The sequence below is a fragment of the Schistocerca nitens genome, chromosome 4 (assembly GCF_023898315.1).
Source record: "Schistocerca nitens isolate TAMUIC-IGC-003100 chromosome 4, iqSchNite1.1, whole genome shotgun sequence".
Taxonomy (NCBI): Eukaryota; Metazoa; Arthropoda; class Insecta; order Orthoptera; family Acrididae; genus Schistocerca; species Schistocerca nitens.
The window spans coordinates 777,408,297-777,425,772 of NC_064617.1; the positions used below are offsets into that span (position 1 = coordinate 777,408,297).

The 17,476-nt window shown below is 45.8% G+C and overlaps 1 protein-coding gene across 1 annotated transcript in view; it reads right to left on the bottom strand.

Annotated features, from left to right (window-relative positions):
• Window positions 1–17,476, bottom strand: part of LOC126252562 (spondin-1-like) — a 692,355-nt gene that overhangs the window by 212,776 nt on the left and 462,103 nt on the right. Inside the window, exon 10 of the mRNA XM_049953462.1 lies at window positions 3,747–3,981. Coding sequence (XP_049809419.1) covers window positions 3,747–3,981 — 235 coding nt within the window. The remainder of the gene's footprint in view (window positions 1–3,746; window positions 3,982–17,476) is intronic.

Here is a 17,476-nt window from a genome sequence, read left to right on the forward strand (position 1 = left end):
TTTCGCGTAGAAGCGGCAGTGTCCAAGAAACCGTAAATGTATACAAATCACGAGAAAGTTCAGTTTATCCTCCGGTTTCACAAGACACTGTCTCCAGTAACAACTGAGTGGCAGTTCCAGGGAAGATTGAGCTCGATCTTAAGAGCATTGATTTGTTTTTTGAGTAGTTCAATGCTACAGGATCTGTTACTGATTAACCAAGAACTGGATAGTTGCAATGAACCACAGAAACGGCTGAAGCAGTGAAATTGTTAAATGAGATCTGTTGTTATGGTTCCCTGTCAACATCAAGTTCCAAAAATGTGCTGTAGGCACTACATGATAGCTTACACGACATTTGTAGTTTCGTGCTTTTCATCTGAAAATTATATGGCTCTGTAGTCGAAACGTAAAGAAGTATTGTGTGACAATAACGACTGTTCAAACTCGTTGCACTTCCTGATGTGGCGTGAGCTGTCGTAGTATACACGTTTGTGGTGCAAAGTCCCGTTTTAAGCTCATTACTTATAGCCATACTAGCTGTGACTCGCGGCCGCGCTCGCATATCAGTAGTATTATTATGATGAGTGATGATACGTAATCTACTGAACGTGCAGTAAAGTCAGGTGCCCTCATCTGTCTGCCTGTTATCCGCAGCTGTGCTCCCATGTCGTAAACAAATGCAGATTCAATAAAAGCTTCCTCTTTCTACATGTAAATGTATGACGCCTCCCTGTTTGTCATACAGCATTTACATTACGCCGTCGTTGTGAGCCTTCAAGCATCTCAGCAGCTACAAGAGACACGTTACGCACAGTGGCTAAAATACGACGCGCTTGTGACTGATATTAGTATGGAATTATGGTTCAAATGGCTCTGAGCACTATGGGACTTAACTTCTGAGGTCACCAGTCCCCTAGAACTTAGAACTACTCAAACCTAACTAACCTAAGGACATCACACACATCCATACCCGAGGCAGGATTCGAACCTGCGACCGTAGCTGTCGCGCGGTTCCAGACTGTAGCGCCTAGAACAGCTCGGCCACCACGGCCGGCATGGAATTATGGATTAAACACGTTGAGGATTGTATAAGCTTTTTATTCATTGCGATAAATCGTGTTATGCAGAAAACATCGAAGAATGAAAGCATTTTCTGGAATATGCTTAAGTTCAAAAGTCCAAGGGTAAATAGCTTTTTCAAAGAGTAATTATTATTATTTCGTATTTCGAGTTACATTCTTCAAATCAGAAAATATCTTGTATTACACACCTCCCTCACCGTTCAAGCTATCACCGTATCAAATTTCATCAAAATCGGTTCAGCGGTTTAGTCGTGAAAGTGTAACAGAGTTGGTTCAAATGGCTCTGAGCACTATGGGACTTAACTTCTGAGGTCACCAGTCCCCTAGAACTTAGAACTACTCAAACCTAACTAACCTAAGGACATCACACACATCCATGCCCGAGGCAGGATTCGAAACTGCGACCGTAGCGGTCGCGCGGTTCCAAACTGTAGCGCCCAGAACCGCTCGGCCAAAACGGCCGGCGACCCTTTCAAACTCGGTTGGTTGGTTGGTTTGGGGAAGACCAGACAGCTTGGTCATCGGTCTCATCGGATTAGGGAAGGATGGGGAAGGAAGTCGGCCGTGCCCTTTCAGAGGAACCATCCCGGCATTTGCCTGGAGTGATTTAGGGAAATCACGGAAAACCTAAATCAGGATGGCCGGACGCGGGATTGAACCGTCGTCCTTCCGAATGCGAGTCCAGTGTCTATTTCAAACTCGCCCCAGTTGGTTGTAGCAAGAGTACGTGCGTCTCTGTGGCAAGGTTACGTGCCTGCTTCACATGTTTGTACCACACTGAGTCTTTTGGCTGTGAGCATTTCCTGTTAAATGGTAGACACAGATGGCTCTCTGGTAGCCATGCCAATACGCTATCTGATAGTGGACGACGCTGAAGCCATTATCAGTACATCTACTATCCCCACAGTCATGCCATCATGAATACGACGAACTTACTACGTGCATTACGTATCTGACGTAATAATGAGAGTGGTAATATTTCAGGTATGTCATTTATTGTAATAAATGTGAGCTTACAAGCCTTAAGGGCAGTCTTATCTGTGATAAGGTGTTCCCTGATATTTGTAGTATCGTGATATTACTTTACATCTTGAGTTACTGCGATACAGAGCAGTGTTTTCTAGTGGTGACTTGTTGGAACCATTTTCAGTAGTCCATCGACTGTACCGAGGAGGGGCGCCTCCATGGCCGGCCGCGGTGGTCTAGCGGTTCTAGGCGCTCAGTCCGGAACCGCGCGACTGCTACGGTATCCTGCCTCGGGCATGGATGTGTGTGATGTCCTTAGGTTAGTTAGGTTTAAGTAGTTCTAAGTTCTAGGGGACTGATGACCACAGATGTTAAGTCCCATAGTGCTCAGAGCCATTTGAACCATTTGTACCGAGGAGCGCTTAGAGGACCAGCCGGGCGGATTCGTGCCGGGGACCAGTGCGGAAAGCCGTGCATTAGACCGCACGACCAACCGGGCGGGCTTCTGGAGGGGATGCTATTCGGCGCTCGGTACCTGCAGAATGTCGTTAGACCCGCTCTTCTACCATTCATGCAGCAGGAAGGTCATGTGTTGTTTCAACAGGATAATGCTCGCCCACAGACTGCCTGCGAAACTCAATGTGCTCCGCTTCTTCTGTGGGCAGCACGATCTCCGGACTTGTCTGCAGCCGCGCGGGATTAGCCGAGCGGTCTGAGGCGCTGCAGCCATGGGCTGTGCGGCTGGTCCCGGCGGAGGTTCGAGTCCTCCCTCAGGCATGGATGTGTGTGTTTGTCCTTAGGATAATTTAGGTTAAGTAGTGTGTAAGCATAGGGACTGATGACCTTAGCAGTTAAGTCCCATAAGATTTCACACACATTTGAACATATTGAACTTGTCTCCAATGGAGCATATGTGGGATATGATGGGACGAGAAGTGACTCGTGCGACTCATCAACCAACTCTTACAGAAGTATGTGAACAGGTCGAGCGGGCGTGGCATAGCGTATCCCAGGACAGTATTCGCCATCCGTACCATCTACTGGATGCCGGAGTCAGTGCCTGTGTTGCCGCCCGTGGAGGCTACACCACGTACTCATACGGGTGTTTCAGCATGGATCTATGTCTGGTATCTCAGGACCGCGTTTGTTATTAATCTGTAAATGTCATCATTTCATGTACTTTATATGCACTGTTGCAACAGAATGTACTAACTTTCTTTATTTTAATTTTTTAATTGTTTTTATTTTTTGCGGCCGAATATTTCTGTCCGCAGGTCGTGGTCGTGCGGTAGCGTTCTCGCTTCCCACGCCCGGGTTCCCGGGTTCGATTCCCGGCGGGGTCAGGGATTTTCTCTGCCTCGTGATGACTGGGTGTTTTGTGCTGTCCTTAGGTTAGTTAGGTTTAAGTAGTTCTAAGTTATAGGGGACTGATGACCATAGATGTTAAGTCTCATAGTGCTCAGAGCCATTTGAACCATTTTGAACCGAATATTTCTAACAGAATAGATCACATTGCTAAGATTTCTGCTCCAGTGCCCTGTATAGTTCAGGAGATAAAGTAACACGAAACTAAAAGCACCGTAGGCATGAAGGTGTTTTTTAAGCTTGAGTAACATAAGTAAAGAGTAGTTCCAAAATAATTGTTAAGTAAAACTAGAGAATTGATTTTGAAAAGCATAGTCCAGGATAGAAAATGTTTGTTGACAGAGTACTCACATTTAGAAACTCTTCCTCCTCTTCAGAAGTCGTGCTGCAGTCGTCAGATTCCTTGCCGAAGCATGTGATGGTCTGTTGCAGCTTGGGGGCGTTTCTCTGCACTTTGCACTTCTTCTGGTAGTGCGAGTGTTTGTATTGGCGGGTCCTCATCTGCGCGCCCGGTCCGCACTTGTTGCTACAGGCCGACCATTCAGACCACTCAGAGAGTTCGCACTCCCACTCCTGGGGCTGGGACCTGGTGGGCGAGACAAACAAACGTTACGGCTGCCAAGTCTTCCGTGCTGGAGCCCGTAATCGGTTAACTTGTTGCGCCAGATTTGGCTAAAGTTTCAAGATTTCTATGACTATCTTCACCAAAGCCTTCAGGGGCTAAATCTGACTTACAAGGGGAGAGTCGGTAAGCCATGTTACTCAAGTTTTGCAAAGACGATCCATTCTCAAAATAGAAAGACTCGTGTTTCGGCTTTTTGTCCGACACTTCCTAGTTTTTATAAACATCGATGTCAGGGTAGATGCCGGAAAATCATATTGAAAATGCTATACATCGAAAGATCGTCTAAGAACAAACATTTTCATTAGTATAATATGGGGTCCAAAGTTAATACCGTCGAATAACTGACGTTTTTGTGTTTTCATGGTATAACTAGGATACCCGTCATTCTTTGTGTGTAACAGATCGAGCTACTGGTCCGTTTTCAGTTCATGGCCGTGATTTTTCTTCATTCGATTTTTTTGGTGTATCTGATAAAAGTCTGTTATTGGGAATACTTTCCTCTGCCTTTTTTTGAATTAAGATATCGAAAAATGTGATAAATAATCAAATGAGTATTCATAATGTACTGACAGTTTTTTCAACGTGATACACCGTGCAAAAATACACGTAAAGTATGTTATAACTTACTCCTAACTGATCGTCTATTCTAAAGCGTTATCCGCAAGCAGTGGGATGAAACTTTTCACAGAAACTGGCAAAACATAAATGTTTCTTGCACCATGCGCAAGACACGAAAACATTTTGGCGCATTGACGTTTCCCGGTGCATTGAAAAACATTTCTGATTCACGTTGTTGAAAACAAACCTATCAGATATTAATTTGCCGGCCAGGGTGGACGAGCGGTTCTAGGCGCTACAGTCTGGAACCACGCGACCGCTACGGTCGCAGGTTCGAATCCTGCCTCGGGCATGGATGTGTGTGATGGCTTTAGGTTAGTTAGGTTTAAGTAGTTCTTAGTTCTAGGGGACTGATGACCTCAGATATTAAGTCCCATAGTGCTCAGAGCCATCTGAACCATTTTTTGATGTTAATTTGGATGAGAACTAAGCGGATAAAAGCATATCTTGAAAAGACAGGCGCTGTCAGTTGGTTATTGAACGCCGCATGAATTTCAATAGCATTCTACCTATCTTGTAATTCTCTGCTCTGCTGTGATGTCACATGATCAGCTACGAAATTCCTATCGTAGTCCGTCATGTATCACAATGAAGATAACTGTCAATGCATTGTACATACTTACTTCTTTATTAATCACACCTGCCGATGTTTTATTTCAAAAAAAAGTAAAGAAAGATATTTCCAGAATCAGAATAATGTCAGATACAACTAAAAAAATAACGAATACAAAATACTTAAGACCAAGAATCGAACACGGGCTAGCGGTTTGATAGTCTAACGCCTCGACCACTCGCACGCGATCTCGCTCGATTAGACGTAAGTAATGGTTGGTTTCCCTAGCTATACCATGCAAACAAAAAACTGTAATAACTCTAACATTGTTAATTTTGGACCTGTATTAATAAAAATGTTTGTTTTTAGGCGATCTGTCCCATTTTTTTTTTTTTTTGGTCGTCGGTCTTCTACTGACTGGTTTGATGCGGCCCACCACGAATTCCTTTCCTGTGCTAACCTCTTCATCTCAGAGTAGCACTTGCAACCTACGTCCTCAATCATTTGCTTGACGTATTCCAATCTCTGTCTTCCTCTACAGTTTTTGCCCTCTACAGCTCCCTCTAGTACCATGGAAGTCATTCCCTCATGTCTTAGCAGATGTCCTATCATCCTGTCCCTTCTCCTTATCAGTGTTTTCCACATATTCCTTTCCTCTCCGATTCTGCGTAGAACCTCCTCATTCCTTACCTTATCAGTCCACCTAATTTTCAACATTCGTCTATAGCACCACATCTCAAATGCTTCGATTCTCTTCTGTTCCGGTTTTCCCACAGTCCATGTTTCACTACCATACAATACTGTACTCCAGACGTACATCCTCAGAAATTTCTTCCTCAAATTAAGGCCGGTATTTGATATTAGTAGACTTGTGTTGGCCAGAAATGCCTTTTTTGCCATATCGAGTCTGCTTTTGATGTCCTCCTTGCTCCGTCCGTCATTGGTTATTTTACTGCCTAGGTAGCAGAATTCCTTAACTTCATTGACTTCGTGACCATCAATCCTGATGTTAAATTTCTCGCTGTTCTCATTTCTACTACTTCTCATTACCTTCGTCTTTCTCCGATTAACTCTCAAACCATACTGTGTACTCATTAGACTGTTCATTCCGTTCAGCAGATCATTTAACTCTTCTTCACTTTCACTCAGGATAGCAATGTCATCAGCGAATCGTATCAGTGATATCCTTTCACCTTGTATTTTAATTCCGCTCCTGAACCTTTCTTTTATTTCTATCATTGCTTCCTCGATGTACAGATTGAAGAGTAGGGGCGAAAGACTACAGCCTAGTCTTACACCCTTCTTAATACGAGCGCTTCGTTCTTGATCGTCCACTCTTATTATTCCCTCTTGGTTGTTGTACATATTGTATATGACCCGTCTCTCCCTATAGCTTACCCCTACTTTTTTCAGAATCTCGAACAGCTTGCACCATTTTATATTGTCGAACGCTTTTTCCAGGTCGACAAATCCTATGAAAGTGTCTTGATTTTTCTTTAGCCTTGCTTCCATTATTAGCCGTAACGTCAGAATTGCCTCTCTCGTCCCTTTACTTTTCCTAAAGCCTAACTGATCGTCACCTAGCACATTCTCAATTTTCTTTTCCATTCTTCTGTATATTATTCTTGTAAGCAGCTTCGATGCATGAGCTGTTAAGCTGATTGTGCGATAATTCTCGCACTTGTCAGCTCTTGCCGTCTTCGGAATTGTGTGAATGATGCTTTTCCGAAAGTCAGATGGTATGTCGGCAGACTTATATATTCCACAACACCAACGTGAATAGTCGTTTTGTTGCCACTTCCCCCAATGATTTTAGAAATTCTGATGGAATGTTATCTATCCCTTCTGCCTTATTTGACCGTAGGTCTTCCAAAGCTCTTTTAAATTCCGATTCTAATACTGGATCCCATATCTCTTCTAAATCGACTCCTGTTTCTTCTTCTATCACATCAGACAAATCTTCACCCTCATAGAGGTTTTCAATGTATTCTTTCCACCTATCTACTCTCTCCTCTGCATTTAACAGTGGAATTCCCGTTGCACTCTTAATGTTACCACCGTTGCTTTTAATGTCACCAATGGTTGTTTTGACTTTCCTGTATGCTGAGTCTGTCCTTCCGACAATCATATCTTTTTCGATGTCTTCACATTTTTCCTGCAGCCATTTCGTCTTAGCTTCCCTGCACTTCCTATTTATTTCATTCCTCAGCGACTTGTATTTCTGTATTCCTGATTTTCCCGGAACATATTTGTACTTCCTCCTTTCATCAATCAACTGAAGTATTTCTTCTATTACCCATGGTTTCTTCGCAGCTACCTTCTTTGTACCTATGTTTTCCTTCCCAACTTCTGTGATGGCCCTTTTTAGAGATGTCCATTCCTCTTCAACTGTACTGCCTACTGCGCTATTCATTATTGCTGTATCTATATCGTTAGAGAACTTCAAACGTATCTCGTCAATCCTTAGTACTTCCGTATCCCACTTCTTTGCTTATTGATTCTTCCTGACTAATGTCTTGAACTTCAGCCTACTCTTCATCACTACTATATTGTGATCTGAGTCTATATCTGCTCCTGGGTACGCCTTACAATCCAGTATCTGATTTCGGAATCTCTGTCTGACCATGATGTAATCTAATTGAAATCTTCCTGTATACCTCCTCCTCTTGTGATTCTTGAACAGGGTATTCGCTATTACTAGCTGAAACTTGTTACAGAACTCAATCAGTCTTTCTCCTCTTTCATTCCTTGTCCCAAGCCCATATTCTCCTGTAACCTTTTCTTCTACTCCTTCCCCTACAACTGCATTCCAGTCGCCCATGACTATTAGATTTTCGTCCCCCTTTACATACAGCATTACCCTTTCAATATCCTCATACACTTTCTCTATCTGTTCATCTTCAGCTTGCGACGTCGGCATGTATACCTAAACTATCGTTGTTGGTGTTGGTCTGCTGTCGATTCTGATTAGAACAACCCGGTCACTGAACTGTCCACAGTAACACACCCTCTGCCCTACCTTCCTATTCATAACGAATCCTACACTTGTTATACCATTTTCTGCTGCTGTTGATATTACCCGATATTCATCTGACCAGAATCCTTGTCTTCCTTCCACTTCACTTCACTGACCCCTACTATATCTAGATTGAGCCTTTGCATTTCCCTTTTCAGATTTTCTAGTTTCCCTACCACGTTCAAGCTTCTGACATTCCACGCCCCGACTCTTAACCGTTATCCTTTCGTTGATTATTCAATCTTTTTCTCATGGTAACCTCCCCCTTGGCAGTCCCCTCCCGCAGATCCGAATGGGGGACTATTCCGGAATCTTTTGCCAATGGAGAGATCATCATGACACTTCTTCAATTACTGGCCACATGTCCTGTGGATACACGTTACGTGTCTTTAATGCAGTGGGTTCCATTGCCTTCTGCATCCTCATGTCGTTGATCATTGCTGATTCTTCCGCCTTTAGGGGCAATTTCCCACCCCTAGGACAAGAGAGTGCCCTGAACCTGTATCCGCTCCTCCGCCCTCTTTGACAAGGCCGTTGGCAGAATGAGGCTGACTTCTTATGCCGGAAGTCTTCGGCCGCCAATGTTGATTATTTATCAAAATTTAAGCACTGGTGGGGATCGAACCCGGGACCGAAGACGTTTTGATTATGAATCAAAGACGCTACCCCTTTTTTTTTATTTTTTATTTTTTTTATTTTTAGTTAATTTCTTTTTTTTTTTATCGAATGTCAGGCTTACCACCTTTGCTGACATACATTTTGTGGTACTATCGCATAAATAGTGTCTACAAAGTCCCTATGTTGACAAATAGTGGCTAATGAGAAAATTAATTAATCAACGAAATGAATAAAACTGAAAATGTCCAAATGAAAGACATGAAGACATTGCGGATAGTACAAATACAAAAGAAACATGCTCCTGTAGCAATGAAATGAAATACGTGTCGGGGGCGACATCTGCTCACGACCCGACGTTCGATAAAGCAAGAGAACCATCTATCGACTCGTTCTCCAGACGTTGATGTAAGACTGGGTCGTCTTCTCGAAGTTAACTAAGGGTCCGTAAGTGTGATCGATGTCTATCTCGGCTTCTTCGTCTATCTCATCTCTCACCCGTCACACCCCATCTGGCCGGCGGGTCGGTAAATGTAAGTCGCAAGTAATTAGCGAAGTCTTGCCTGTATTTCGTATGCTGTTGCAGCTTCGTGTGTCCATCCAGGAGAAAATGCCAAAAATCAATTTTGTCCTTTTCCGATTCGTTATATACGTAGCCCACCACCATTCCCCGCACCCATGTCACCGCATTGGTTTTTTGGACCGGGAAATAAGATTCTTGGGGGAAAAAAAGTGTGTCTGATGAAATTGTGTGAGGGGCGGAGCGTAACAGGAACGCCAATATCTGTTGTGCCAAGTGCCACACTGGAGCCGTCCCACTACATACTAAACGATGTTCATCAGTGTCCACTGTTGCGCAGCCTAAACATAGTGGAGTGTCTGCCAAATGAATCGCGTGCCGCCGTTGATTCGTTGCGTACTTCCTATTTATCACCACATACCATGTTGAGCGTACCGACGTTGGGAGGTAAACGTTCCGTATAACGCGCCATATCTGTCGCCAGTTCTTGTCTGGGTACTTCTTTTCCAGGGTATTCCTGGGGCACCGGCGCAGTAAGAGTTGGTATACGTCTCGCGTCGTCGGTAGTCGTGTTGTTGGGAAGGAATCTCTGACATAGCTAAGCTCCAAAAAAAAAAGACTTGAAATGTGACAGCTTCGGTGAAATATGGCCCACATTGACTGGGGGCAGCATTGAAGTGGGCGCTAGTACATCGGCCAACGCACCCGAGATATTGCGAAATTGACCGCGCCACTGTCGGAAAATCGTACTTACGAATAACGCCCGTGCCTTTTCATACACGTTCACTAGACCAAGTCCACCCTCTCCAGGTGGTAGCGTAAGCGTTGTGTATCGGATCTTAAACAGGTGTCCCACACTCACGTAGGTTCCGAAAGTGGCTTGTATCCGTGATGCCATTGTGCGCGTTAAAGGCAGGACATGCGCTACGTGAGTGAGTCTCGGTGCTAGGTATACGTTAACATAGGTCACCCTCTGAATCATATCCAACGCTCTTAATTTCTGTAACAGCACCATTGTCCGCATCAGCTTCAATATGCGTCGGTAGTTATCCGCTGCTGTCCGCTGCACATCCGTGTGGAACGTAATACCTAGGCATTTGATGGTCGGAACTAAGATGAGCGGGCCTTCCTCCCCCGGTTGTAATCCTCGACCGACGTTCATGCAGCGTGATTTTTGTAGATTAAGCACGCTTCCTGCCGCCATCCCATATCGCTGTATCCATGCCAACGCCGTACGTACTTCTTCGCCTGTCCGTGCCACCAGCATCACATCGTCAGCATAAGCGCGGCAATGAAAGGTCATTTGTGGCAACGGCACTCCCTCCAACCGTTTTCGGAGACCATATAGACAGGGTTCCAATGCCATTGCATACAAAAATATCGAAAGGGGGCAACCTTGACGAACTGACCTTGAAATAACAATGTAGTCAGTGCCCCGCCCATTCACCGAGACCTTTGATCGTACGCCGTGTAACAGTCGCATGATCACTAGGATGAAGGCCTGCGGGATTCCCAATCTGCCCATCACCGCATGCAAAAAGGTATGATCCACTCTGTCGAACGCATGATCGAAGTCAATAGCGACGAGTGCCCCACGCACTCGGCATGCCGCTGCTAATGCGATGATATCTCGGTAGTCACCGAGCGCCGTATGTACGTTACTCTTGCCGCCGAGGCAAGTTTGATCTCTGAGGAGTCTATCAGAAAGTGTAGACCGCAGGCGAGCCCCAAGGATGCGCGCGAAAATCTTATAGTCGCAGTTCAAGAGAGTGAGTGGTCTATAATCTCCTGGATTTCTGCCACCGCGTGGTTTGGGTATTGGGATGATGATACCCTCCGTGAATTCGACAGGTATCTCAGTCTGCGGTAACAGGAGTTCGTTGTACATCTGAATCCAGGTCCGTCCCATGAGGTATGCAAAGGCGCGGTAAAATTCAATTGGGAAGCCGTCCTGTCCTGGGGACTTGTTCGGTGCCCCCCTGGCAATTGCGTCTGTCAGCTCGTCCTCTGTTATCGCTGTGATGAAAGTCTCTGCATCCAGTGGTGGTCCTCTATCTGGCATTTCCGAGATGATATCATGTAGTGTCTCGTGGTTCACATGTACAGGTCCATATAGCTGGCGGAAATAGTCGGTAAACACATGCGCAATATCACGCTGGTGCACAACTTGCTGGCCAGTTTCAGGGATTAGTTCCCTGATCAATGTCCTGCGTCGTCGTTGGCGTTCACGTACCACGTGGTGCATGGAGGGGGTTTCGGCAGCAACTGTGTCCGCCAATCTCGCCCGGACCATTATACCTTCCATTCTTAGTCTCGTCAGCTGTAATAACTTGGCTTTTATCCTGCGCATGGCCGTGTGCCTTTCCGGCGATGGTTGTTGGGTCATCAGCTCCCTCAGGGCTGTGAAATAAAAATCAGCCGTCGTGCGGTTCCACTGCGATTTGTCCTGCCCGTATCGTATCAACGTTCTCCGTAACGTTGGTTTTGCGCATTTAATCCACCACTGGAGAACCGAGGTGTAGGCTCGTTGTCGGCGAACGCAGGTCTCCCAGGCCGCCTCTATCGACCGGTGACATTCAGTGTCACGTAGAAGTGCACAATTCATTTTCCAGTGACCTTAACTCAGCCATATCTTCTGGCGCGTTAGTGAAATCGTACAAACGTACGCCATGTGATCCGTAAAAGCCGCTGGCCAGATTTCGGCATCCAGTATCGCCGTCCGTAGTGCTCGGGTCACATACACCCTATCAAGTCTACTCGCCGAGTGTCCCGTGACAAACGTATAACCCGGTCTGTCACCATGCTGCAGTTCCCAGGTATCCAGAAGCGCCATTTCGGTAATCAACGCACGCAGTTCCATGCATGGCACATAATGAGGTACTTGGTCCTTTTTGTCGACGACACAATTAAAGTCGCCGCCCACTATATAGTTATCAAAGCGTCCAGCGAACAACGGTGCTATCTCTTCGGTGTAAAAAGTCGCCCTTTCTCTTCGTTTTGTGGAGCCAGATGGTGCGTATAAATTGATGAAACGAACGCCGTCGACAGTGATCGCTATGCCGCGTGCCGAAGGGAGAGACCTGACGTCCTCCACTCCTATTCCTTCCCTGGTGAGAATCGCCACACCGCATCCACTTTCATCGTGCACTGAATAATGTGCCTCATAACCGTAGAACTCTGGCGGTGATGTGAAACGCACTTCTTGTAGGAGTACAATGTCCACGTCCGCAGCGCGTAACATATCTTTCAGCATTTGAATTTTAAGCGGTGTCCGTATGCCATTAATGTTTATCGTGGCAATGCGGTACGCCTGGCTTTTGTTCATCAGTTGTAGGACGGTGTCACTAAGCGGCCATCTGCACCCCCGGCGCTCCTCAACACACTAAGTTGGTCAACATTTCCCGACTCCTCCCGGCCTTTGGCCAGGACTATCCTCAATCGTCGTGTTCATATTTTCATCCTGTTCCTGTTGGTCCATTTCTTGCGCCCAGTCCCCCAGCATATTTCCGGAACAGGTCGAAGGATGGGAGGTAACGTTGTCATCGCTCTGATTTTGGACAGTTGTCATCTCCACTTCCGTCTTCCGGTCACCAGAAGGAGAGTTCAAGTTATCATCGCTGTGTAGTTCCTGCATCGTCATCTCGGTATCTGTTGAATCCACTGGTCTCAGGTCGATACTGTCGTTGTCGTCCACTGTCCCCTCGGGACTATGGCTATCGTCAGCAGATGTCAGTCGACGCTTCTTTCTTCTCTTCGGCGAACGCTGTTTCCGTTGCCTTGCTTCCGCATCGGCTGTCTGGTTTGCGTATCCTCCGTCTTGGGCCTGGCCTATCACGCTCTCTGTGGAAGCACTGGCAGCCACCACGGATGAGCCTGGAGCGGCCGTCAGCTGCATCTCTTGTGTGGTGTCCTGTGTCTGTTGTGGTGGAACCGATGGTCGGAGTTCCAGTCCGTTGGTATCCATGTTCTCTATAGGGGGCAGCTGCTGGTGCCCATCGGAAATCTCCCTCACGTCGCCTCTCAGGGCTTCCACAAAGGTCAACGGTAAGACAGTCGTCTGTTGTGGCGCCTGAGCGTCATCCCGTGGAGTTTGGACTAAACGTCGCTGGAGGCATTCCGAGCGGACGTGACCTTCTTTCCCGCACCCCGAGCAAGTGCGAGGTTGCCCATCATAGATTATAATCGCTCGACAACCTCCTATGTACAAATAAGAGGGGACGTGCTTTCGCAGTTCTATCCGTATTTGTCTCACCCCATTTAAAACGGGATACGTGCTAAAACTCGTCCATTTTTCGGCCACATGGGATAGAACTGTACCGTACGGTCGAAAGGCGTCGGTAACAAGTTCAGACGGGACCTCAAACGGAAGTTCGAAGACTCGTATAGTGCGGATCCCCATTCCCGCGTGATCGACTGTAACCGCACCAACATTCCCGTCGGCATGACAGAAACGGTACCCGTTCGGTGATCGTTGTAGAAGTCTGTCGCAAGCAGCGTCGTCAACAAGCTTGACATAGACGACGCTTGAAACGAGCGATAAATTGATTCCCACGATTTCCTGTGGATCGATTTTTACCTCTTCTCTGAAGAAACGTTCAATCTCGTGTGCCTTTGGTCGTGTATAGTCGTTCGCAAAACTGAACTTCAAAGTCGTTTTTCTGTACGAGTGTGCCATCTCGTTCTAGACTCACAACACCGCACACGCGAAGCTGCTCCGGCGTAAACAAACAGGCGCGCGCACCACAGCGCGGCCGGCTGGCAACACGGTCCGCACTGTGTCACTGCTGAAGGCAGACTGCCCCTAGACCACGACTCAACTCCTGTCCAATTATAGCATTGAAAATACGGTTTTCCGACATCATCTTTGACCTCAACGTTTTTCAGCAACTAGGGAGCATCTAGCAAAGTGGAGTATAATCAAAAATCTAGACCTTTCGATGCTTACAGGCGTTGATAAATACCAACGGAGACAGCTGAAAAATGTGTGTGTGCCCCGTCCGGGACTCGAACCCGGGACCTCCTGCTTACATCAACGCCTGTAAGCAGCGAAAGGTCTAGATTTCATTATAATTTCTTTCTTCGAGAGCTGCAAGATCACCGATGATATCTGTACAGATACCAGCTTTATACATCTATAAGCGTTTCTTTATTTTAAATGTAGGAAGTCGTTGCAAAACTTATTCAAAATCGGCGACCTGCATGTAAGACCCACCCCTTGTTAGCTGCTGACGACCATAATCGACTAAGTCATCAAAAAGCTTGGGACTTTATCGGATTTAGAAGCGGTAAATTAACCGAGAACTTTTTATCCAGACGTTATAGGTGTCCCCAGAACTTTCACTCTTTAACGAGGTTCACGGTGATTTGAAAAGTCTTGTCAGTTTCAAGCTGTGTGGCGGACCGAAACTCGAAAACGAAGGTTTTGCTTTCTCGGGCCACGCACCGAGTGAACAATCCAGACACTACTCGCGACATGTTCTCACAGCTTTAATTTTGCCATTACTTTTGTCTTACGCTTTAACAAAAATGTAGGGGACAGCTGTGCACGTTTACGCACGGGGCACGTTTATGCATGGGGCACGTTTACGCAGACCACTTTTCTTGCTAGAGCGCTACCGGCAATAGAAGATTAGTAATGACACATGCTGAGGGGTCTCACGAGCTTCGCAGCACTTGCTGAGTTAACGTCTTAGCGCGAAGAACATATTTTTGTTTTGTGCAAGTTAATTACATTTTGTAACTCAAATATTGAAGCTTCTAGGGAGCATGCATTTTTAACTGAGAATAGATAAATATATGTTCATTTACAGGAGATTATTTTACTGTACAAGGTACATTTGTGTAATCTGAAAGCCCGAAAGTTACTATTGTAGCTCTGAAACTAATTCAAACATGGCGATGGGGCACGTTTATGCAGTTCTGTTGGGTCACATTTACGCAATATTTTGCATTGTCTATCTAACTGATACCCTTGTCAAGGAAGCGTTAAGACAACAGCAGTCGCGAAAAAAAAGGGGACACAAGAAAATGAAAGTCAGAAAGTGCTGGAAAAATCTGTTTGAACCTAATGAATCTGAAGCACTAAGACTTAATTCTGTGCGAGCAAGGACTGATTAAGGGAAAAAAATTGCCAAAGCAAGAAAAAGGGGAAAATAGACTTACTTCTGATATCATCATTCCGCCAAAAAGACCGGCTCTGCATGGTAATTCTCCATGCTCTCCTGTCTTCTGACACCCTCTTCAGATCTGCGTAGTGTCCGCTTACCTTGATGTCGTCTATCATCTTTCGTCTCAATTCACAAACTAGTCTTTCTGATGGGTAGATGATGTAGTTATAGAGCCATGTTTTAAAAATTGTCTGCATAGATGCAATGGGAGGGCAAGCCCGTATTTTCCTTTTTTTCTTAGATTTATTGACGTTCGGGACGTGACCATACAATCATCTCAAGAATGGAATGTCTATTATGACGATGCGAGCGTAAGGACAACACAACACCCAGTCCCCGTGCGGAGAAAATCTCCGACTCGAGTCGGTGCGGTTAACAATCCGCTGCGCTGACGCGTAGCTACTGATGCGGACGAACAGTCCCCTGTTGGGAAGAGTAGAAGTGGCCAGCACAAGCAACTAATAGAAGTGACACCTTTTGACCTCGAAAGCTTGGAACCACAAGGAACTGTGCGTAGACTAACACTCGATCATAAAAACAACAGTGGTCTGCATCATTTCCATACAAAACTGAGCACTTGTAGCCGGCCGAAGTGGCCGTGCGGTTAAAGGCGCTGCAGTCTGGAACCGCAAGACCGCTACGGTCGCAGTTTCGAATCCTGCCTCGGGCATGGATGTTTGTGATGTCCTTAGGTTAGTTAGGTTTAACTAGTTCTAAGTTCTAGGGGACTAATGACCTCAGCAGTTGAGTCCCATAGTGCTCAGAGCCATTTGAGCACTTGTCTGCTAGCGCCATCAGACTGTGTTATGTCACTGCTGCGCTGACAAATGCTTGAATTGCGTGAATGGTACAGCTGCAGTACGAATGTGTGTCTTGGAGAGTTCACATGCCTGTTACTATGTAAATTGTGTACAGTGACATCATGAAGAGAATTAATCCTACGAATGTGGTCTAAATACGGGGTGTTCAAAAAGTCTCTCCGCAGTGCCGTATGATTGTTAGCCACGCGTGCCGTATGATTGTTCGCCTGGCTGGGTTACCTCCCTTCAAGTGGACTCTCCCAACATTCCACTGTTTCGTTTATCTCAGCCAGCGTCAGTAAAAATGAATATTCAATAAATTAATAACTTGTATTTCACTGAGTTTCATTTCGGTATATTCACTGCGGCATACGACACGCGCGGCTGACAATCATACGGCACTACGGAGAGACTTTTTGAACACCCCGTATTAGGACAAAGTTGCTATGTGCTGAATATGACAATGAAATGGGGATCAGGGATAGAGTGTTCGCGGATGTATTTTATAACAATTCAGAAATATAACGGGGATGAAGTAGAAATACATGGTGTTAAGCTGGGCAGATATACTGACTGTGAAGGACAGGAAGAACGTGAACTTCAAGGCGACTGTTCAAGCGGTACTCGACGTTCATCTTCAGAGAAACAAGTCACAGTGAATACGAACTATCTACATCTACATCTACATTTATACTCCGCAAGCCACCCAACGGTGTGTGGCGGAGGGCACTTTACGTGCCACTGTCATTACCTCACTTTCCTGTTACAGTCGCGTATGGTTCGCGGGAAGAACGACTGCCGGAAAGCCTCCGTGCGCGCTCGAATCTCTCTAATTTTACATTCGTGATCTCCTCGGGAGGTATAAGTAGGGGGAAGCAATATATTCGATATCTCATCCAGAAACGCACCCTCTCGAAACTTGGACAGCAAGCTACACCGCGATGCAGAGCGCCTCTCTTGCAGAGTCTGCCACTTGAGTTTGCTAAACATCTCCGTAGCGCTATCACGCTTACCAAACAGTCGAGGGCCAGTGTATTAGTAGATACTGATGAGAGCACATCAGAGAACGTTTACGAAGACTGCTACAATCGTGGCTTCAATGTTACAGCAAACTAATGAGATGCTATAAGCGTAATAAAGTAAATCAAAGTGCAGATTAATTCTAAA